General features: G+C 30.3%; 1 protein-coding gene and 1 long non-coding RNA gene across 2 annotated transcripts; both read right to left on the minus strand.

The window, feature by feature from the left end:
* Window positions 1-3,263: 3,263 nt before the first annotated feature.
* LOC136977516 (uncharacterized) lies at window positions 3,264-11,674 on the minus strand. The gene is made up of 3 exons (XR_010881102.1): window positions 11,609-11,674; window positions 3,540-3,610; window positions 3,264-3,431 (listed from the first exon to the last, which is right to left on the minus strand). It is a non-coding gene; the product is annotated as an uncharacterized lncRNA (long non-coding RNA).
* An 11,643-nt stretch (window positions 11,675-23,317) lies between these two features.
* LOC136977543 (uncharacterized) lies at window positions 23,318-24,981 on the minus strand. The gene is made up of 2 exons (XM_067273041.1): window positions 23,429-24,981; window positions 23,318-23,345 (listed from the first exon to the last, which is right to left on the minus strand). Exons 1-2 carry the CDS (start codon window positions 24,979-24,981, stop codon window positions 23,318-23,320), a joined length of 1,581 nt encoding a protein of 526 aa, XP_067129142.1.
* Window positions 24,982-25,766: the final 785 nt, after the last annotated feature.

Raw genomic sequence — 25,766 nt, forward strand, 5'->3', positions numbered from 1 at the left:
TAACTGGTAGATTAGTTCATAACTGTTTGCTTTTGTCTGTTTTATTATATGAAGATGGTATACGTAACACTATTGTAATGTTAATAAATAATAGACAAAATTAATTTATAAATTTAATTTTTTCCAAATTTTTAAGTAGATTGAACGTTATTTTTTAGCAAAGTTTAACTTTCGTTATGTAGTAATTTTTATTGAAAGATACAGTATTTTGTTGAATTGCAACCAGATATCAACTTAATAGAATACAAAGAAAATATGTAAATATATGAAATCAATTTACTCAATTTTATACTACAAATGTATCTGTAAAATTCGATTCAACAAATAAAAATATTCAACAATAAGTAATGAATATAAAACTTTATATTTATTAGATTTAATCTCCATTTCTGTATTATTTTAATTTATTGGAATTATATTAAATTTTAAAATTATATCTATTTCTAATTTAATATTGCTAAATACAATCCAATTGATTATTACCGATCTCTGACGTATGACGATACTATAATTATAATATAACCAATATAACGGTATTAGTGTATTTATATCAAAAAGATCATTTTGTAAACTTGTTTTTTGTAATTTGAACATAATCTGTTTCAAGACTTTGTTCGCTATCTTAATTGTTCATTAACCGATTATCGAGTCACCATAGGTTTTTATGGAAATTTGATTAATTCGTTCTGGTGACCCCCAAAAATAAAAAATATATAGCTTCTTACCACGTTTATTTATATGTAATAATAAAAATACATATATACACAGTTTTGCATTTTTATTAGTGATGTTTTTCCCGTTTGTGGGGGTTAAAGAATCTATCTAATGTCAATTGCTTTTCTCTCTTCTTCAGGATTTTTCAGACGTAATTAATAGCATTGAAATTGTAGAGATCCCCAAGCCTATTAACCTCAACCTGGTTTGGATACCATTCTAAGACCGTTATTCTGACATGCTCCCACTTCTTCAAATAATGTTTAATATCAGATACCGGCATTAATCCTCTTTTTCAGAAGAAAACATATTTCGCCGGATTTTTGGTGTTTTTCATTCAAGAGTTCTTGACTTCCTCTGTCGTCAGATCAGTTTCAGGTTCCATTATGAACTCTTCAATGTTCTTTATTTCTCAGATGTGATTTTTGTTACTCCTTTACATGCTTGAGTCTTTTTGATTATACTGTATCTTTCTTAGATAAGATTGAACTGTGGCCTATTGTAGACCTCTTCAAGCCGTACTGCCCTGCAACATCAGACATCTTCTGTCCACTCTCTACCTTTGTTACTATACTCTCAATTTCCGAAAATAAAAACCGACGCAAAAACTAACGAGTGCCGGCCCGACAGTCTCGCAAATACTATAAAGGAATTGTTTCTGTCAGAAAAATAAAAAGCTGGAATTACAAGGCAGAGTTTCAAAGTTCGTAGGAATACTATCCGATCAGTATATACTGGGTTGAGCGTCGATATCGACGTTTCCCTTGCTCCGAAAAGTTTCGAATTGTTGCCTAAAGACAAGGGAAGACCATTCGATATTAATTATTTTACGTCGCTTCTTCTTGTGTTTGTTCTTGAGGTGTTCGTTGTCCCAACATAAAAATCTTTGCGAATGTGTTGTTATCCGATTTGTTCGTTAACCGATCACCCATTGTATCTCACCAAAGATACTGATCGATAAAACTTTAATTTTGTGTTTTGTTGATAGATGGCGACAGAATAATAAAATGTTCTTTTCATTCTATCGATTATCAAAAGATGAATATTGATTGAAATCTGAACGCTTTTGAAATTTTCTTGCTATATTCATCTTGGTACAGCTATGTGGAAATATATTTTGCACAAATATACTTTATAATATGTATATACTTTTTGTAGTGCATACAATTAATGTAAATTATATACAAGTAATTTTAATGTGAAATTGTATAAAGATTTTCAAAGAAAAATTAAAAATAAACAAGCAATTATTTTATTGTGATATTGTCACAATGCAGGGCTGCAATTTTTAATCATATTTTTTAATTTATGTAATTTAAAATATATGCTCTCCACCTCAAATTAGTAGTGGCTTGCCTCTGCACATCATACTGTTCCTTCAGCAGCCGAGTCGTGCCGATCATCTATCTGATGTCTTTCAGACATAATTTTAGAATTAAAATAACGTGACTTCTGGTTGGTTCGGGAGTTCGTATGTAGTTAATCGAGACCTCCTCAGATTTCCATATCTGGTTTTACTTTCATCTATTCAATTTCTTTCTCGAGATTAATGGACGATAGACAGACGATAGTGAGAATTTATAAGTCTACAATCTTTCTAAATTGTAGCCCTATAGCGGTTTTAAAGTATTTGCCAGAATTTTCTTAAATAACACTTACTTGATTAATATATTTTAATTTAATGTTCGCTCATTATACTATATAATAGATATTTTAATAATTTTGTCTATTACTATCGAGATAATGATTACTTGCGTTACTTTACTTTGGTAATAAGGAAATAAATACAGAATGATTCTTTTTTGTGAGTATTTAGTAAATACTTAGTGTTTAAGAAGATTATTTACACTTTGTCACAAATGCCTGTATCGATCTACCTGCCTTGCTAATCGATGACATATAAAATTATCAATGTATTATATGTGTATCCAAATAAAATATCATTTATAATGAAGGCATAATGCGCATTCCAAACCAACTATTATGAAAGAATAAACAAGATAAAACATTTTTAAATTTAATAATCTAGAATAAAATTGTTTTATGAAATAAATATGTATATATAAATATGTGGTTATATTTTATTTATTGATTGTTATTCTTAATGGTTGGTGTATATTTTGGTGCCGCGTAATTGATAATAGAAAAGGAATTAAATAATAATAGTAAAATTAGGGGAATTAAAACTACTATTTCGAAGAAAATTGTAACAACGAAGGTAAGATTTTTAATATAAATAATTAGTGTTAGAGGTTAGTAAAATCAATGTATTTAATTTGTGTTCAGACCGAAGATACAGAAAATATTTTTATAATCTTCATTATGTAAATGAATTCATGCTGGATTAACATCTGAAAACTGTAAAAAGAGTGAATGAACAAAATAAAGTATTTCCTGCTTGTTTTATATACAATAATAATAACGAAATATTACTGAAATTAGTGTTTACACTCCGTGGAATTTTTCGGAAATTTTTGATACGGTAGTGAGGAATTTGTGGAACATTATTACAGAGAAATATGCAGTAAAAAATATATTTCAAAATTACGTTATTACAACATTTGAAAAGTTTTATTTTTTCAAAACTTTCTATTGACAATAACACATGTTGTCTATACAACTACCTTCGACACCTCCAAAATCGTAACACACTGATTCGCAATCAGAATCTACTTCACAACTTACATCAAGGTTTGGTTGGTCATCTGCCGAAACCACTAAAAGATTTTTAAAAAAAAATAACAATTAAATACAATTCAGAACTTGATAACGAATCTATAACTAAAATAAATTACGCAAGAAAAAAATCTTTGTAGATTACTTACTTGTTGTTGTTGCGAAGGCAACTAAAATAAACATTACCATCAAAAACTTCATTTTTGAACAACAATCTTTCCTATAAAAATAGTTTAGGACATTTTATCTATTAATATAACGTTGAAAGTAATGAAATACAGTAAATTCTCGATTTAACGGATTTAACTGTCACAATTTCCGCTCCGTATATCATATGTGAAAATTAATACCTTTTTAAATTTTAAAGTGCTTTTTATATGTTATTAAACTAACAGGTTATTTATTTATTTTTAAAATCCAAGAGTCAAGCTCTTCAGGTGTATTTTTCAAACAAATGTTTGTTTATTTATTTCAATTTAAATCGTATTTTCGACTTTGTTTATTACAGCCTTAAACTACGTACATAAGAATTAATACATACAGAAAACTTTTCTGTGAAATTAAACTTCTTGTACATACAGAAGCTAACGAATTTATTATTTTTTTTAATAAATGCATTCAGAAAACCGACTTTATTATACGTGGTTTGTTCGGAAAGTATTCAGCTAAGTACCATAAAAAATAGAAACATTTATTAAAGAAGATACAAGAAACATTGGTAACCCAGATCAGCTTTCAATCAGTACACTAATCGTGGATGCCAGGTTACATCGATATCTCGCAGACCATTCTAGTAATGTTCAAACACCATTCGGGTAGACAATTCACAAACGTTTATATTGACAAAACAAAAATACAGAAAATAAATACACAGTAACACTCGATGACATCAAATATACAACGTTTACAGACTAGATTTCCACGTAAGCACCAAATCAAAGTTACAACCGACAATAATTCCGTAACAGGTCCGTCAGAAGAGCACATTACGACTTCCGTTTACGAACGTAATAATCGAGAACCCTCGAGCCCTATACAACAGCAAATACGTCACAGTCCAACGTGAGTCCACACTTTTCAGGATTCAAACAGAAACCTGCGCCTTCAGCTTTCAAAAGAGAACCTCTTTCCCGCTGAAAGTTACTCTTTATATCAAGGACGACACCAGACGATGGGCCAGGGGGGCAAGATTATGTAAATTGATAGAGGATATGAATTGTATGTAGATAAAATAAAAACGATTCATAAAGTTTTAATCATTTATTATGTACCGGAAAAGAAATATCTTAATTAAAACATTTTTTAAACTTACAAGAAGCCTAAGAAGATTATTTTAATTAAAACTTAGCATTTAAATAATTTTTCCGAATTTCTAGGGGAGGGCAGCTGCCTCTCTGCCCCCCCCCCCTGGCGACGCCCTTGCCTATTATACTGGTCGGAGTCCATGGCCGTTCTCCAATCAGCGATACGAAGTCTTCGGCTCACCGGCCCAACGTACGATATAGTCGACCAATAGTAGCTCTTTAATTTAAACCCAACGACCGTTATTCTAACCGTCGTTCTAACGGTCGCTCTCCAACAGACTTCTCTCCAACGGCTATCAATTAAAATTTACAGAATACGTTATAACACAAAAAGCGTGTTCGCCCGTCTCGCGATCTACCAGACAATTCTGTACTTTTCTGGTACATTTTGCGTTTTCGAGAGCATTGAAAGTACACTTAGATTTTTAGTACATTTTGAGTACATTATAATATTTTAGTACCATTTATGGTACAAAATAATATTTCATGCCTTAATTAACGAAAGAATCCGAAAAAATTAGTTCAATAAAGTCTCACTAGTGTCACTACTTGTTAATTTGAATTATCCAATCACAACATACACATGGCTTATGTCGGTGACATCAACAACATAGATAGTGTCACGTGATCCAAACAATTCAAATCCGTCAAACAAAAATAATGGACAGGTAAGGAAATCAACGATTTTAAACTTTTGTCGTCAATAATATCAAAATAGCCGTTAAGTCAGAGTCGAATTATTATAGAAAATAGTTTTGAAATTGTACGAGTATAAATAATATAAATACTTTTATATTATTTTCTACCATTATAATTTAATTCTTAAATTATGAACTTCAGTTTTAGTAATTTTGGTAGAAGAAATAACGGTTAAATTTCAGATACGTATACTGTTATGGCTGCCCTTCCGGAATCTCGATAGTATTTGCGATTAGAAATGCAAATTTTTAATTTTCTCGGGCCCGAGGACCCACGTTCTAACCTAACCTAACCTATTCTAATAAATTACTAATAATTTGTTAATTTATTAGAATAGGTTAGGTTAGGTTTGAACGTAGGTCCCCACTGTGCGGCCATGACAGTATACATATCTGAAATTTAACCGAATTAACTTTTGTTAATTTGAATCTGTCCACACATATTTAGTTTATAATTTTTTTATCCATCACTATTGTATTTTTAAAAAATTAGCTTTAATGCTTGTGTTAAAAAAACCATACAACATATTTTCATTAAAAAATTTTATGAAATATTTTATTTTATATTTAAATATTAGCCTTTTCAAGTCACACCTTGATTATATTTGTATTTCAATAACAGAGCATTTGATTTCGATCTCACGAAGATTTAAAGAATTTTGATCATTAAAAAACTGTTAAAAAAGCACTCATATTAATGCTTTTTAAATTTTTTTTAAAAATATTTGTGAGCAAATATATCGATTTGCTTTTTATTTATGTTTTCACGTACTGTACATTAAATAATTTCCGACTAAACATTATTACAATATAGTGCAATGTTTTGTCTAATTTCTAATTTAGATACATCAAGCGCAACCAAAAAATAGGCTACATTGGTGCAGCACAGAAGAACTTACATCCAATAACCGTTAAGCCTACTCAAATTCCCGTTAATCCTGCAGTGCTTTCTTCGAACAATGTTTCTGCAACTGCTGTTTCCGCCATTTCCACAAATATGAGGGATATAACTTCAGCTTCTAAAAGTACTAGTTCTCCAGTTAAGAAACGCAGGCACATTGAGAAATCAACATTATCTAAATCGTTAACTCAGGAAATGACTAATTTGTATTCTTCTGAATCGGAAGTTGAAGAAGCTGAATTAGACTCATCTTGTATTGAATCTGGTAGTGAAAACGAAGCAGGATCGAATGGTGGTGTTGTGAAAAAGGATGATAAATCTGAGAAGAAAGGAAAAAATTATCCTCAAAATTTTTGTGACAAGTGGCTACAAATGGGAGAATTTAAGACTTGGCTAAGACGATCTACAGTATACCCAAATAAAGCATTTTGTGCAGTATGCCAAAAAACCATATCTGGAAATGTTTGTCACCTTCGACGACATGCCACCAATACAAAACACAAACAAGCAATGAAGAGCCTTGAAACAGTAAAATCACGAGGCCTACTAGAAGCTTTTCAAAGAAAATCAAACCAACAAGAAAAATTAGAAGCTGAGCTGAAATTAGCTATGTTTTGTGTAGAGCATAATCTTCCAATAAAGATTATGGATCACCTTCCTAAACTTATCCAGTCCGTATGCCATGATTCAAATATTGCCAAAGACCTAAAAGTAGCCCGAACGAAAACAACAGAACTCATTAAAGAAAAATTATCTGCGAAAAGCTGCGAAGAAATGACTTCAGTGTTACAAAATGTGAAATTTTCCTTAATTATTGATGAAACGACTGATATCTCCTCCACCAAATGCTTGGCAGTGATTGCTAGGTATTTTGATAACTCTTCTGGAAAAGCAAGGGATCGCTTTATGGGACTGTTGCAAGTTCAGCAAGCAACTGCTGAAGCTATCTATCATTCAATGATGGAACTTTTGATAAATTTAAATATTCCTGCACAAAATATGATTGGATTTGGTGCGGATAATGCCTCTGTGATGATGGGTGAATCTGGTGGTGTGAAAGCGTTAATTAAAAAGGACAATCCGAATATTTTTGTTCTTGGATGTGTATGCCATTCTTTTAGCTTATGTGTGTCGCAGGCTTGCAACAAACTTCCACGGACAATTGAAGACTTGGTTAGAAATATATATGCTTACTTTGCTCATAGCTCCAAGAGGATCAATGAACTTAGTGAATTTCAAAAATTTGTAGATGGCCAACCACATCGATTGTTACGTTTATCTCAGACAAGATGGCTATCCTGGCAGGCAGTAGTCAATAGAACCTTAGAACAATGGAATGCACTCACTCTTTATTTTACAGCAGCTGCTGTGGAAGATAACATACATACAGCACAGTTGTTACTGAAAGATTTACAGAATCCCTTTAATAAGTTGTATTTACATTTTTTATCTTACATTTTGGAACTCATCAACAAAATGAACCTTAATTTTCAAAGCGAGAGGCCACGTATTACATCACTTCTGCCAAACATATCTTCTCTGTTTAAAACAATTTTGCACAACTATCTGAAAAAAGATTATGTGGATTCAATACCGCTGAACAAGATAGACACTCAAAATTCACATTTTCAACGAATAGAAACAATATATCTTGGTGCAATGTGCGAAGTTCAGATTGCAAAGAATAAATTCCCTGAAAAAGACATGAAGCTATTTCTCTCAAGCATTCAGTCTTTCTATATTGTTTTAAGTGCAGAAATTAAAAAGAAATTTCCTTTTGATGATTTGATCTTGCAGGAAATAACAAAGTTGGAGCCAAAAATTGCTTTGTCTGGAAATGTTAGGTCAGTTGTAAACCTGGTAACACATTTTCCTAATATTGTGCCTGAACATGAGTATGAAGAGCTGAACACAGAATGGCAACTGCTGCCTGAAATTCGTGATAAGTTAACCAGTTGTGCAGTTGAAAACCTAGAAACTTTCTGGTATGAAGTAAATAAAATTAAAGATGACAATGGCGACGTGATGTTTCCAATACTTGGAAAGCTTTCAACAAGTTTGTTGAGTCTTCCCCACTCTAGTGCTTGTGTGGAAAGAGTCTTCTCACAACTTAATTTAATTAAGACAAAGATTCGCAATAGACTTCAGGTTGACACTTGTAATGCTTTTCTGCTATCAAAAGAGTTATTAAAAACCCAAAACCGAAAATGTTACGATTGGATCCCAGAACTTAAAGAAACTCACCCAATAGCTATCCACGATACCGAAACAGAAGAGAATGAAGATGTAGACGACATAATACATCTGTTCAACTTGTAAGATAAGATTTGCAATTTTTTATACTTGTAGAATTGATTTTGCTAATTTTATTAAAGAAAGTTTTGTCTTACTATTCTTTTATTTAATTTAATGAAGTGCCTATGTGGCAGATTGAAAGTATACATATATATATTTTTTCATGAATACTTTGTTTACGTGCCTATATATAACCTATATATATATATATATATATATATATATATATATTCACTTAAAGTATTTATGAATATGAATTTGAAATAAGCACAAAAACTTAGTATGATGGTATATTAATATCAAAAGCAACCAACCATAGAAATAGTACATTTTGAAGGAAAATAGTACAGTTTTCTAACCGCGTTCACGGTCGCTCTCCAACAGACTTCTCTCCAACGGCTATCAATTAAAATTTACAGAATACGTTATAACACAAAAAGGCGGGAATCGCCCGTCTCGCGATTCTGACCACGACAATTCTCATTACATTAACAAGGCGGAATTTTTTTCCGAACAGACCTCGTATAATGGACTATAGGCTTTAGCGGACACCCCTTCGCCTGAATTATTCTGTTAAATCGAGGTTTTACTATAATCTTTACATAGTAAATATATTATACATATTATATACTCAAAGACTTTGCAAGTCAACAACTGAATTTAGAGCTGAAATAAAACAAGAATTCAATATGTAGCATTAACTATAGCAAGAATTGTTTTAATGTAAAGTGTATAGCTGTATAGCTTTTAGAATAATTATTAAAGTTTTATTGTATATTTACTCTTATTAATTTCAAATAGGAACTACAATTTTATTGAAGAATTTAATAGGATATGAAAAATATGAATTATTTTGACAATAATAATTGATATTCCGAGTATTGATATACTGTAGAATGCAGGACGGTATGCGAAGTTTAGTAATATTCTGATGAACGAGAAAATTGGAAATATCATTCATAGATTATTTCTATTTCTGAAGGATATGAAAAAATAAAGTTAGTGAAGTATCTTCGTGGAATTCTTTGTACGAGGCATATATTGATAGAAAGCCATTTACACGTTTCGCAAGTATCAGAGAATTAATAGTTTATATATATTTACTTCAATATGTGACTTTTTGAGATTTCGTGTTATTATTGTTATGTTATACGTCATGCTCAGCTGATACTGGTGCTAAGTGCTATGCCGGACTAAAATCAAGGCAAAGCTATCCAAACAAGTGTAACATTAAGCTGTGTTATTGGTGTGTGTCAACGTCCAGAAACTTCCTCACAATATGACATGTATTCAATATAGTGGTCTTCTGTAGTGTGATGTATGTGTCCCTATTCAATTGTAATGTGCCCAGGCTTTTGTGTAGTGTGTGTGGTATGACACCTGTAGAAGAGAGAACAACAGGTACAATAAGCACCCTATCCATCCTCCACAGTTGCCTTATTTCCTGGGCGAGATCTGTGTACTTGCTAATTTTTTCAGTGCATGCGTTTTGTATATTGTGAGTGTTTGGAATGGATATGTCTATAAGTATGTGATTTTATTGTGTTTGTCAATGAGTGTGATGTCTGGTCTGTTGTGGTAAATTGTTTTATCTGTGATTATGGCTCTGTCGTAGTACATTTTGTGCGTGTTGTTTTCCAATACTGTCTGTGGAATGTATTTGTAGTAAGGTTCGTGGATGTCTAATAATTTGTGTTTCATTGCATGCTCAGTGTATTATATTTGCTTCTTGATTATGTCTGTGTAAATAATCTGTCTGTGCCAAGAGCTTGCACCAGAAGTTATATGTTGGGGTTTCTGTCATGATGTGACATTTTCTGCATGTGCGATTTGTGCGTGTTGCATCTTTGAGTGTGTGTTTTCTGTAGTTTTTAGTATTTATGGCCTGATCCTGTATGGCAATCATGAACCCTCAGTCTTCCCAAAGAAGCATCTCCGAGCTGACCAGTTGTTTGACGCAGCTTTGTCAACAAAATCCTGGGCCAGGTCGTAGGGATGCCTGCATGGAGTGCCTTTCGAGCCCACGATTGCTTAATGGTGTCTATGCTTTTTATATGTTGTGTTGTGTCCATATGATGTGAGTGTAAGTTTAATGGTGTGTTATTTGAGTCTGCTAGAGTTACTGCTTTATGTAATTGTGATGTTTCTTGTTTTTTGTAGAAAAACTCTCGCAGTGACTGTATTTGTTTGTAGTGAAGGTTAACTATGTCAATCAGGAAACGTCCGCCATCTTTACATGAAAGGGTTAATCTTTCTTTGGCAGATTTACGATGGTGTCGTTTATGCGAAGTAAGTGTTGTTCTTGTTTTCCTTTGAAGTTGTTGAAGATCTGTATGAGTCCAAAAATGTATAACTCCAAAAAAATAAGTGAGTACTGAGAAGACATATGTGTTTATTGCTTTAACAGTGTATATTGCATTTAGCTGTGTTTTGAGAATAGCATTTATCCTGCTTTACTATTCTTTAATAAATCTTTTCTTCATTTGTGTATGTTCTGTTAGTTCGGCCTGTTGGAATCCTAAATACTTGTAAAACTCTCCCTCTTCCATGGATTCAATAACATGTTTATTTCCGAGTGCAAAATCTAGGCCAAACTCCATTTGTACGTCCTTGGAGTATAAATGTATTTTGTAAATGTGTAGAATATGTAGCAGCCAACTGTGTGGAACACAGTTGAATGCTTTTCTGTTATTATTATTGTTATTATTATAACATATTTTGTGACATAAAATTTAACACGAAAATGATAAATTACATTTAAAAATAATATAAATATATATAAATAATATAATAAATCAAAATATAATAATATGATAATATTATTACTATATATATATATTTATATTTATTTGTATACACGCTATATATTAAAAAATAATTTTAACATTATTACACATAAAAATATATGTATAAATTTGTTTAGTCTTCTCATAAAAAATGTAGACGATTAAATTAATTATTTAAAATATTAATAAAACTGAAACTATATGAGTAGGGAACGTCTTAATTTCTAAGCATACCTGAACAAACCAGAACAATAACAAATTATAAAAATATCAGTTCAACTGGTTTTAAATTATCTGTTTAACGTAATCTCCATAAGTCAGGAAAATTATTAATACAAACAGCTGTAAGATAATGTATGACAAGATAATGGATATTAATAACAGATTATATTTTGTATATTACGCATTTACAGGTATTCTGCAACACAGATAGCAAAATGTCGCAATCAAAAGAAAATTTCAGATAATATATAGTCTCATTCTAATAGAAATTTGATAGTTCGGTAAATTTTAATAAAATAGAAATTTGATAATTCGGTAAATTTCAATAAAATGGAAATTTAGTATGTTAGCATCTAAGCAATCACACTAAACTTAAATATAATTATGTCATTTTATAATATTTGAATTAAATTTTAAAGTATAAATGATGCAGTATCAAGGTTTCTTAAATGTATTCAAAAATATATTAGAAATTATTGAGTAAGCCGTCTCCAAAAGATTTTGTATTTATTTTGAGTACAATGCTTAGTTATAGCACCATACTTTAAATGGCAAAAACAATCTCTGAAATGAAGGACAGGAAATGCCATTATTCTTTCTAAACGACAGATTAACTGATTATTGTACAGTGCTTCCAGTTGCAAATGGCTTTGCTGATTTAAAAGGCGAGAACAATGTCGTTTGGTTATGTTTCTATATACTTAAATTTGTTAATTTACTAAAAGACAAAAGTAGTCCTCTATTCAGTTAACTTTCTTCGATATCAGCTTGAGTTTCTTGTTTTGAGGGCATTGTGAAAAGTTTCCAGTTTAATGTTTGTCACTTGGCATAAATCTTCTTTTCAAATTGAATTCCCCAAGATATTTAATACTTTATATACATATGCTCTGTATAGCGGTTTAAATTTGTTCGTTCGTTTCAAACTGTTTTATTTTTGTAAAATTTCCTGCACACAGAAACAGTGGCTTTCCGAACGTGATCACTAATAGTCAGGGACAAACTTATTTTTTTTTATTAAAATAATTTGTATGATTGAAACGAGAGAGGGATAATAAATAATTGTATTGTACTAATCGTATTTAAACGATAGTGAATTAGCAAACCTAACTGATTATTATTTAAATCTTTTCCTCCGTTTTAATGTGAAAAATTCCTCTAACGAGTTGCTTAACTTTCCCAGCATTATTTGGTGACATCATTTCTTATCATACTTTATTAAATTCAGAGATAATACAGGAAAGTAATAATAATAACATGTACACAGATATGAAAATAATACTCATAATTCAATATTTATCATGCAGACATTGTGCTCATGAAGTAAATAATAAATGCGTAAATAGGTGGTTCGAAATGTTTGTTATTTCGCATTTCTTTGCTAACAAGTAGTTTAATTTAAGTACAGTACCTATATACTCTTGCAAAATCACATATCTATATCACATATAATTGCAACATGTCAAGCACAACAGTTTGCTTTTGATTACAAAAGTGAAACGAAGAATATTTCGAACTACCTATTTATGTATTGCTTTGTCTTTTGACAAGAGCAAAGTCTGCATCGACATTATTTTCACATTAACAGAAGAATATAGAATAATCAATAGAGTATAATAACTAAATTTCTAGATATATAGATTATTATTTTCATTAACTACAGTTTAAAGTAAAATAATTACAATTATTACTCTTCTCTTATTTCAAAAACACCAATTATTTTATTAAAAAAGAAATTTTCTGTTTCCTTGCCGTCATCCCTTCCATTGGTGTCTATGTCACTGCGATTTCCTTTGTTATCTTCGGGCTTTTGACGTTGTATAAATATTATTTTAAAACATTTTCGAACAAGAACGTTAATACGTTTCAGAATAATATTCAAATACGTATTATTTATTGAAAACGTTAATAATACATTATAAAAATAAAAATAGCTTGTTAATTTTTAATTTAGAAATAAATCAAAATTATCGATAATCGTTGAAACCACAAATGAAACGGTTTTTCAAATAAACAATATAAAAGAGGCATCTCTAGTGTTAAACATTTCATATATTGATATAAATATATATGTCACAGTCAAAACCCGTTTTTAGTTAGAACGTATTTTAACTAGTTGAAACTAGTTTATACTGGATGTCTTTGTTAAAACCCGTTTTGTCTAGTTAAAACTAGTTAAAACGGGTTTTAACAAAGACATCCAGTATAAACTAATTTCAACTAGTTAAAACGCATCTTAACTAAAAACTGGTTTTGACTGCAACATATAGAGGGATTTGGGGTAAGATGTTAAGCCTTAACATCTTACCCCTTAACAGTTAAGGGGAGGAAGATGCCTACTTTTTGATATTTTCAAACGGTGTCGTCAGATATTGTCATGTGTTTGTATGATGAATCGTTGGGCCAATATTGAGTGTGGAAAGCTGTAGTTAGCTACCGTTACCTCATTTTCTACATCCAAGAAGAATAAAAGCAAGATAAGAACGAAGTTTTTGTTGTGAATTGTTTGTAGAATCATTTTAAAACTAAAAGTTAAAATAGAATTTATTAAAAATTGCGAAAAACAATTAATGTGTGATGTAGTTAAGGTTCTAAAGTTTCCATTGTGAGCTACCGCCGATCCCGATCAGACATGCTATAACACGTGACGCCACTAGGCATCTTACCCTGACAAACGGAAAAGATGCCACATTTTTCTTGAGGTAACATGCCTATTTTTTGTTTATTGAATTCCAATATGCCTATTTTTAATAAATTTGTGTTTTCTCGTTTTATTGCAGGATATGCATAGAAATTATATAAGGACTTTTCAAAAAGGTTTTTGGACTGAAAAGAACTTTCATCTAGCTATAGAGCACGTTAGAACGGGCGGAAACTTAACAATACTTATCCTGTGCCGTTATACTTACTATGAAGTGCTTTGTACTACATATGCAATAAATTAAATTTGGTTAAGATATTCGAAAATTAATTTTATGCAATTATATTTGTTATCTTACTCTAATGGCATTTGGCATCTCACCCGGATATTTATGGTGAGATGCCTAAAATGCCAGACAGTAAAAAAGTCGTCATCGCAAACACAATATATAATTATTTTTCATATACTCCAAAGTTTTATTTGAAAAACATGCTCAAGAATATGATATTTTCGTTAGAGGCCTCCAAAACCCAAATTATCGCTATAATTTCCTTTGTAAGCAAAATTGTTAGGCATCTTCTCCCGAATCACTACACATAACTATTTATTTCCCCCAAACATATTTATGTAGCTAAAATTAGTTTTCACTAATGTTAAAAGTTAAAACTAGTTTTATCTAAAATCAAAACATGTACAGCAGTAAATTAACTGGACAAAACCCGTTTAGTCTAGTTAAAACTAGAATTTACTGCTAGTCAAAAATGAATTTGAGTTAAAACTAGTTTTAATTAGACAAAACAGGTTTTAACAAAGACGTCCAGTATAAGCTAGTTTCAACTAGTTAAAACGCGTTCTAACTAAAAACGGGTTTTGACGGTAACATATATATACACGTCTTTTCATGTTAATTCATATTCCTTTCGCAGATGAAACAACAGTTCAATAGTTCTAAATTAATTCTTTTTACAGCGTTTCCCTTTAGATAAAAATAATACATACTTTGAGTACATTTCGTAGAAAAAATATTAAAGTTTTTAAAACACTTCTTGTTTATTTTGGCACAGCTCTTTTCATATTACTGAAATTAATTAGCATAATATTAATACTTGCGCCGGTATTGTCTCTTGAGAAATAGAATAACTTGTGGATTAGTAGCTAAGTGATATGAAATGATCATACTATAGGGGAAGGCGTTTTTTGTAAAATCCCGAAACGTCAAAGCAAAATAGCATAAATCAGCTGTACCAATCACGTTTGTGTGTTTTGAGACAATCACTTCTAAATTATCTATCTGCTTCCCAGCAATATTAGTTAATTATAATACCAACACACCTGAATTTAATTTGCCGAGTTTTTTCTCTTTATTCCAAACGTTTTCAGCATATTTTGGATAGGCTATCGTCAGGCTATCACACATGCTCCGTTATACATATCTTCATGGTCTAACGACCCGTATAAATGTAAACTGTCTGAGTTTAAAGCACTTATCAGGAGGGCTTTCTTGTACTGCACCAAGACGCAAGACCATAATAAAGAAATTGATAGAATTCAAAAGGTAGCAAGGAGTTTAGGATACAAAACCTCCACAATTAGAGGCCTAGTCAGGAGTCACGGTAAACATAAAACTACAACTACAACACATAACAACGCAACTGCGTTTAACAAGTTCACATACAATGAACAAACAAGTGTAGTGAATGAACTGGAAAAGTACAAAAACGCAAAAATAATTTACAAGCGAGCGCCCAATATATATAGTTTATTAAGGAATGATAAGGACAAAATAAGAATGGAGGAACAAATGGGAGTATACAGAATCCCATTTGAAAACAAACAAATATGGGTCGATAAAGAATATGTAGGGGTGACCAGAAGAAATCTAGCAGTACGAGTAAGGAAGCACAAATACAGTTTTAATAAAGGCCTCAACAACACGATCCTGGTAAGAATAGCACAGTCGGACGGAGCAATGGTTAAATGGGATGAAGCGAAAATCGTTAGAACGTTACACTCACCGTCCATTGCGATGGAAATGGAAAAAAATAGAGATATACAAAAGTAAAATGAAAAACCGCTGCCTGAACGCAAAAGATGCGAATGCTTTACCAATAGCATGGAAATACAAGATGGAAAAAATTATGGGTTTTAATAATCCATAAAGAATGAACTGGAACTTTTATGTTAATTTAATTTATTAATAATATTAGACTCTTGTAATTTGTTATTTAATTATGTAACGTTAATAGCATGTTTAGTAATTTTTATTATTTGTTTATATAATATACAAAAAAAATTTGTTGACTATATTTGAAAAAATTCAAAATAAGATGAATTTGAACAAAACGTTCCATTTTGGAACGATGAATAATAGCCTGACGATGGCCTATCGAAAATAGGCTGAAAAAGTTTGTAATAAAGAGAAAAAACTCGGCAAATTTAATTCAGGTGTGTTGGTATTATAATTCACTTCTAAATTTATTGCTACCTGTTAAGCAATGTCTTCATGCTGTGTTTCCGTTAACCTGTGGTTTGCATAATAGTTCTAGAAGCTTTGCTATTCGTCCAGGTATTGTTCAGCGATTTGTAACTGCTACTCCCGGAAACAAGATTGAAGGCCATACATCTTTCTACATTAATAGTACAGATAACAAAATGGTGGGAAAGAGCAAATCGGCTTTAATTGTAAAATATTACAAAACAGATAAGAAACACATCTCAGTAATGTGTTCTTTTGTTTAAAACTATTGTTCCAAGGATTTAAATATTAATACAACCGGGAGATCATTAACATAGTAAAATTAAAGAATCGCGAAAATCCAACAACAACAGAACAGAAATTTGTCTATTTTTATTCTAATAATTTAGTACATTAGAATTTTTAATGACGAAAGTTAATTTTAATTATTCAATTAAAATTTAAATAATTAATTTAAATTTGAAAAGATGAAAGAAAATTGAAACTCTCAAATTCTGAATTATATTTAATATAAGAATAATCAGAATAATTCCTCATAATCATAAGCAATGATGCTATTTTTTATTCTGAAGTGCAGATTAAACGTCGCAGTCGACGGAAAATATCTGCGAAGAAATCCATGCAGGATACTTCCTAAAAAATAAAAAAAAACATTATAAATAAACAATAAGAAAATAAATTTTAAAATATGCTCTAAGTAATTGATGAAATTAAATATAAACTTTCAGAGTCAGTTACATTTGAAAAATAATAAATACGGTAATTTTAAATTAATAAAGCAATTCGTATATTTTTTTAAATATTAAGAGAATTTTTCTCAAAGAAAATCAAATATAAATAACTAAAAATAAATAGTTATATAAAACAGATTTTCAAAACATTATGCAATATTTACTACATAAAATAAAATTTCCGAAAATATATTATTACAAATGGCCTAATTTAATTATTTCAATGAGTTAAAAATTTGCTGTAAAAAATGTAAAAATTTTTATCTGTGAGTATAATTAAAATATACCAGTATAAATTTGAAAATTCAATTCAATGTAGAAAGGTTTTTCAATTACATTAAATTATCTCAAATTTGGTAATCATAGTTATTAACATCGTTAAAAGATAGCATGTTCACTTCTAGCACACAATTTTCAAATTACAGGCACTCCTCACTTTACGACCTATCTGCTTAACGGCCACTCACACTTACGATCAATCGAGCTTCGACCTGCAATTCGGGAATCCCCATTTTCAGCTTGAGTGTCGATCAGTGGCAAATGGTGACATGCGCACTAAGCGTACTATAATTGTCTTTCAGTACTATAATAGGCTAATAGCGTACTACAATAGTCTTCTTGTGAATTCATTTGAAGTTTGTTGTATAATTTGTATAATTTTACAACGATCTTATATTCCCGGCGCAAGCTCCTCGCTTATCGACCAATTCGCTTAACGACGTATTCGTCGGAACGGAACTCGGTCGTAAAGTGAGGAGTACCTGTATTAAATCTTTTAACAAACAACGCCTATTTTCCGATTAGAATACAATATTTTAATTTTCATTACATATGTTTCATTATAATCAGATATGATAAAAAGAAAATTTTGAAATCAAACTGTGCTTAGTAGATTTAAAGATACTAATAAGTTCTTATATCTAAACAAGAGCAAAACTACAAAGTATTTTCTCACCTCTTTTTCTGTTCCTGCATTGAATTCCTCATCGTCTAAATTTAGATAGTCATCATGTTTGATTTCTTCGATATCAGTTAATTCATTTGTCATTTGCTCTTTGTTATTTTTGTCTTCATTTGTCTTATTGCTTTCTGAAGAAATAAATAATACTAAAAATTAAATTTGAATCTTTTCTTGATATAAAAAATATGTACAATGCTGCCATTAAATAAGTATAAATAAAATATTAGGCAACAATAAAATATAGCAGAATTAATAAAATTTTCATAAATCTCAATTATATTGTCCTCCTTTGACATTAATACAATAATGAAGAATACATTTGTCTTGAAAACAAATTATCCAACTATGATTAAAAGCGCACAGGGTAATAAAATAATTCATCAAATTTAAACTATACGAAATAATGTAAGTACTGTACATATAGTGTACAAAGTATTCAAACGAACAAACTGATTACGTTGCACTATAGACAGTAAGTGTAGCCTATAACATTACAAAATGATAATAAATACCAACGTAGCTTTCTCTAACACCAAACGAATCGTACTAATAATGAGTATAATACCCTAAATATAAAATAAAATAGTAATGTTGATTTTTTGCATAATTTACAGAATATATGTTTAAAAGTCATTTTAAAATCAGGTTGCAGGTTAGGAGTTCTACTGTATCAATTGTTGAGGATGCAGTTTATAGCTCGTTTCGTGCTGAAGAGGGAGATAGTGGTAATTCATTTTACATTTTACTTTATAGCAAACAGATATATTCATATTTTGAAATGATTCTTTTCAATATATTAAATAAGCATTTCTGAAAGCAAACATTATTACGGTGAGTTGCCAGAGAAATACATTAATAACAGAGATAAAATTATTGTTCTGTAACTTAGAGAACATTCAAAAAACCTAACCATTTTATTTGTAATAGTAATATCACAATCTTACAAGCGTTTTTTATACATTTATGTATTATCTCTGTACTTCGTATGCAAAAAATTTTATCAACAATGTTACTTGCTTACTTAAATTTGAGAAAATAAAATTATACTGATCACAAGAAGTCTTTCAATTCATATATTTTGACGTATGTTTATTAATTCCATTGCATGTATCGAGTAGGGCCTTTATTAAATATAATTATAATATCAAATATAAATTATTTTTTTAATTACTCAAATAAATTACTGACAAATGTACGAATTATAATTGTCTCTTTTTGCAAATATTTAATTTCTATGTTAAGAAGGCATCCATAATTGTTGACAAAGCATTAATAAATGAATGTTTTATAAATTTTTATATTGTGCAACTTAAATTGTTAGTTAAAATAGCACTAACGTAATGAAGAAAATATTTTTATTAAAAGAAGTTCTCTATATAAATTAAAGTTTCTAAAAGTAGTACTTTAGTACTACTTTTAGAAACTTTAAGAAACTAAGCAGCTTTAAACCAAACAGCTGTAAAAGACTGAAGATGTGACATTTATATTACCTTTAATAATTTATTTTAAATATTTCCCAATTACGTTTATAACTAAATGTACGTAAAATCTAATAACTATTACAGAATGAAAAAAAGTTTAAAGTTATACAAAAAATAAAAAATCAAACTTTAAATAACAGATTAACTATTTGTGATCTTACCTACTCGAAATTCTTCTGACCGAATTGAATTTCCCACAATATCATTAAGTTGTGAAAGCTTCGTGTTTGCTTCAAATTTATTTTCATCAAACTGAAGTGATTCCAATTTATTTTTTGCCATTTCTTGACATGAACCAAGAACACTTTCAGGTTGCACTTTAATAATTTTTTCTTCGACTATTTCGCTGTAATTATGAAATGAAGAAATATCATCTACGTCTGGGTTCCAATTTGTCGCAGACAGTTCTTCAGATGTCTTTGACATTTTATCCGATTTTGTTGTTAAATGTGATATGTATGATTCGATATCAGGACAAGTGGAAGTTGTAGTCACTGATGCCAATTCATATGTTTCATTATTCTCTGCTTGATATTGAGCCATTATTGACATATTTTCATCGATATCACAGTCGTCAAAGATTTCATTTTTGTTCATATCATCAGAAAGTTCGTCTTCACTTGAGATTGTATCTGACTCAATACTGTAATCACTTTCTGACAGATCATCTGTTGAGTCTGGCTCTTCTTCTTCATATATTACTTCTGTTACTAAGGAATATGTTTCGAGTTCACAGAAAGCATTAAATAATGGTCGTAATCTATTGTCTTCACGATCATTTGAATTGATTTCTGCTGCAGAGACAAGAAAATTTCGAATGTTTTCCTAAAAAATAAAATTACATATTTTCTCATAAACTGTATAATATTAAACATTAAGTGAAGAATAATTCAATAAATACTGTATTTAACAGTTTTATTGTAATGGCCAAATGGCCGAGCGAACGTGTTTACAGGCATCGGAAAGTGATAGAAATTTCCATTGGAAATAACATTACTAAAATCGTATATTTTCCATGTTAGCCCATAAAAATAATAATAATTAAATCATGATTAACAATAATATATTTATTGTAATTGTTGTCATTTTTGTTTAGAGAATATCCTGCAATCTTTACATATTTTATTAAGAATGACATTTTCTGCATTACGAATCTTCAGACATGAGATTTAATCATACATATTTCTATGCAAATCAATGTTTTACGTCAAATAAGATTGATTATTTGTAAATACTATATTATACTTACAAGTAATAATTACTGGAAATATTTTATGACGTTAAAAAGTAAAGGTCGAATAAAATTATAACATAATAAATACGTAATATATACAGGATTTAAAAACTACAATAATTCTTAAACCATTCTTAATATTAAGACAGTATTTTCGGATATTTATCTGTATTAAATGTGTAAATGATATCAGAATTTAAAAATTTTTCTGAAATAATTTTAATTAATTTAAACTTACAGCAGCAGACTCTTCTGATTCATCGGACTCGCTAAAAATTTCGTTTTTTATGCAGTCCGCAGTTTTATTTTCAAAGAGTGTTTCTTCTTCATCTTCTGCAAGGTTTTTCACTGCATTATATACAGCAGAACCGTTATGTTTTAAGTCAATTTCCTTCATTTCAGAAACTAATGTATAAAAAAACATTTAAAAAGTTAGCAAAATTTAGGTTATGAGATCATAATACAAGTATTATATAAGCATTAGAGATGAGTAAACGAAATAAAATTAAAATTTGTACATGGAGTAAATTTATCAAAACAGTACTTAAGAAAGATGCTTTTGAGATTTATTTGAGAATATCTAAAATTTTCGTGTTTTTTACGCTATACTTTTAATGCTTGGCGAAGGTTATAATGTATTACTCATATATAATTAACTATTATTGTAAAACTATATATAAAAAATAACCATTATATTTTTATTGTATTGTATATTAAGCTATTCATATATAAATGCATTACAATCGTATATATACTTTAAATTATAATAATAATTTTCGTTTATGCAATGTTGAAATAAAATAACTGCATGTTGAATAATTCATAATATAGAAAACTAAACATAATTCATTAATAGGATTCAAAAATAAGACGTAAACGTCTATTATAAATATAGTATTCATGTCCCACATGTATTAGAAAACTCTTTATTGCAACAATTTCTATTTTATAGTTGAAAATAATTTTTTTTTCATTATAATTTTGATATTTGTGTCCGACATTATTAACAAAAATTATTAATATCTGAATTCATTCAAAGTAAATTGTCAATACTCCTTGCATCGAGTTTATTCCTTATTGACATAATCATAGAAAGAAGCGCTAAATGAACATAATCTTACACAAGTAAAAAGCGGTGAACACAATGCTTACAATTTCAAATATGGAGAAATAACAACATAAACATTGATAAAAGATTATGTTTACTTAACGGTGAAAAGGCTCTAATTCTGACATATTCTTATATGTTTATTTAATATCTGTAACTTTCTTTACATATTTTATTTATTTAAATATCTAATCTGAATTTCTGTCTTTGTTATACATTGAAATTAAATTTTTAATTTTATAATTATTTACTTTAAATCAAACAATACATTTTATAAAACGAAATTCAATAGATAATTCATTGAATAAAAAATAGACGGAAAATTGCGACACTTGGTAGTCTCTATAGAAGGGTTTTATTCTCTCATGAATGATGTTATAAATTTCAGGTGGATAAATAGTGTAATTATAAAAACTATATGCAGCAACATCGAAAAATAGAAATATAATTTAGAAAACAGTAAAAATAAAATAATACTGTTGGTCAATTACAAAAAGTATTGAAGTGTAAAATCAAGTTACAATTTTTAGATTAAACACTAAAACCTTAATGTTTATTGTGTAGTTGCAGTTTAAGTTTTCTAGAAATATGCTCAAAAGCCTGATTGTAATGCGAACGATAGTTATTCACCGAACTCTAGGAGCAGTCACAAGCAAGGAGAAGAGGATCAGAGACTTCTCAATATCTCTTGCTGATAGTAATGCTATCGGTCTATCACACTTTTTGTTTGTTAATCTACCTTTTATTGTTAAATCAATTTTAGACATTGCAATTAAAATTGCATTATACAGATTTTGGCTTAATTGCCTTGCAGACCATTGCAACGATTATTGAGATACAGTCAAGTTATTCCCTTTTTATCACATGCAACGTGAACAGTTATATGAAATATAGCTGTCATATAAATATGTTAACATTAATATTAAATTTTTAGTAAAATAATATTCACAAAATTTACCGTTAGATTGCTGATCGGTCGCATCTAATAGAATCTGAATATTTTCTGATGTCATGTGCAGATTTGGATTTTCCGCTTTTGAAGAATTAACAGGCGAAGACTCATATCCGAAAAGTTCTGTTTGTTTTTTATATTTAGAAATTACAAATGGCTGCTGCTGATCTATGGATAACTCTTGCTCCAGACTATGTTGTATCATTTGTGTTGCTGGCGCATAATGCTGGTGTTTTGATATCTGTTCATACACCCTCATTTCTGGAGGTGGCCAATATTCGGTTATTATTGACTGGGATCCATATCCAATACTTTCAGGGAATGGGCAATGATCATTTGTATCTAGTTGTGTTCCATATCCAATAATTTCAGGATACGACCAATAATCAGATGTTTCTGAAGGCCGACCGTACTCATTCATTTCAGGATATGAACAATAATTAGTTGGTTCTGAAGGTCGTCCATATTCATTTTCTTCAGGATACGACCAATAATCAGATGTTTCTGAAGGCCGTCCGTACTGATTCTCTTCAGGATACGACCAATAACAATTATTTGTTTGTGAGGGCCGTCCGTACTCATTCTCTGCAGGATACGACCAATAATCAGATGTTTCTGAAGGCCGTCCGTACTGATTCTCTTCAGGATACGACCAATAACAATTATTTGTTTGTGAGGGCCGTCCGTACTCATTCTCTGCAGGATACGACCAATAATCAGATGTTTCTGAAGGCCGTCCGTACTGATTCTCTTCAGGATACGACCAATAACAATTATTTGTTTGTGAGGGCCGTCCGTACTCATTCTCTCCAGCATACGACCAATAATCAGATGTTTCTGAAGGCCGTCCGTACTGATTCTCTTCAGGATACGACCAATAACAATTATTTGTTTGTGAGGGCCGTCCGTACTCATTCTCTCCAGCATACGACCAATAATCAGATGTTTCTGAAGGCCGTCCGTACTGATTCTCTTCAGGATACGACCAATAACAATTATTTGTTTGTGAGGGCCGTCCGTACTCATTCTCTGCAGGATACGACCAATAATCAGATGTTTCTGAAGGCCGTCCGTACTGATTCTCTTCAGGATACGACCAATAACAATTATTTGTTTGTGAGGGCCGTCCGTACTCATTCTCTCCAGCATACGACCAATAATCAGATGTTTCTGAAGGCCGTCCGTACTGATTCTCTTCAGGATACGACCAATAACAATTATTTGTTTGTGAGGGCCGTCCGTACTCATTCTCTGCAGGATACGACCAATAATCAGATGTTTCTGAAGGCCGTCCGTACTGATTCTCTTCAGGATACGACCAATAACAATTATTTGTTTGTGAGGGCCGTCCGTACTCATTCTCTCCAGCATACGACCAATAATCAGATGTTTCTGAAGGCCGTCCGTACTGATTCTCTTCAGGATACGACCAATAACAATTATTTGTTTGTGAGGGCCGTCCGTACTCATTCTCTGCAGGATACGACCAATAATCAGATGTTTCTGAAGGCCGTCCGTACTGATTCTCTTCAGGATACGACCAATAACAATTATTTGTTTGTGAGGGCCGTCCGTACTCATTCTCTCCAGCATACGACCAATAATCAGATGTTTCTGAAGGCCGTCCGTACTGATTCTCTTCAGGATACGACCAATAACAATTACTTGTTTGTGAGGGTCGTCCGTACTCATTCATTTCATAATATGGCGAATAATCAGTCGTTTCTGATTCTGGACAATCTCCAAAATCGTATACTTGAGACCCATTTCGCCAAAATTCTGGCCCTGACGCATATCCATTCATTTCGCTCCACAAGTCATCATGTGGAACTTGTATTCTACACTAAAATAACAAACGTGAAGTTCATTAATATTAAAAATGTACATATATATAAATCCTATATTTTATTTAAAATATTTAACCATTTTATGTCATTATATTTTATTTTAAAAAATTAAATCATTTTCATGAAACTTATTTACAATAAATCTGTATCATAATATAATGTGTACTTATATAAAGTTAAAAAATTAACTTGTAAAATAAACCTAACTTGTTTATTTTTTATTTTAATTATTGATAAGAACATAAATGATGCTTTTCAAATTAAAGTGGTGTAAGTCCATTTTTTAAAATTTATAATTGATACGTAGTGTGCTATGTGTAAAATGGTGATAGGTGCCCTTAAATTTCCATTACTTCGTTACTATAAAAATCAAACGTGAGTATAGTGAGTAACAACGACATTTTTAAGTTAGCCTTCGGTTAAATCTTTATAACTTAGATCTCATTGATCGTATTTTTCCATTATTAGGGCATTCATATGTACCGAAAGATAGTGGTCTGGAATTTTAGAAATAGCAATAATAAGAAATAATTTATAGTATGTTCATCAGGACTATTACAAAGTCAGAAGATGTATCAGAAAAATAAAACCTTTATACTGAATGAAATAAAACAAAAGAATTTTTTTAAATGAATTTCTTTAAATAGGCGATTTATAAAATATTAAAAAATATTGATGGAGAGTTTCTAAAATGATTAAAAAATTTGTTGGTGGCGAGTTTGCAGAATTGAATACTACAAAA

Source organism: Centruroides vittatus, unplaced genomic scaffold (genome assembly GCF_030686945.1).
Source record: "Centruroides vittatus isolate TY-2023 unplaced genomic scaffold, ASM3068694v2 contig_460, whole genome shotgun sequence".
NCBI classification, from domain to species: domain Eukaryota; kingdom Metazoa; phylum Arthropoda; class Arachnida; order Scorpiones; family Buthidae; genus Centruroides; species Centruroides vittatus.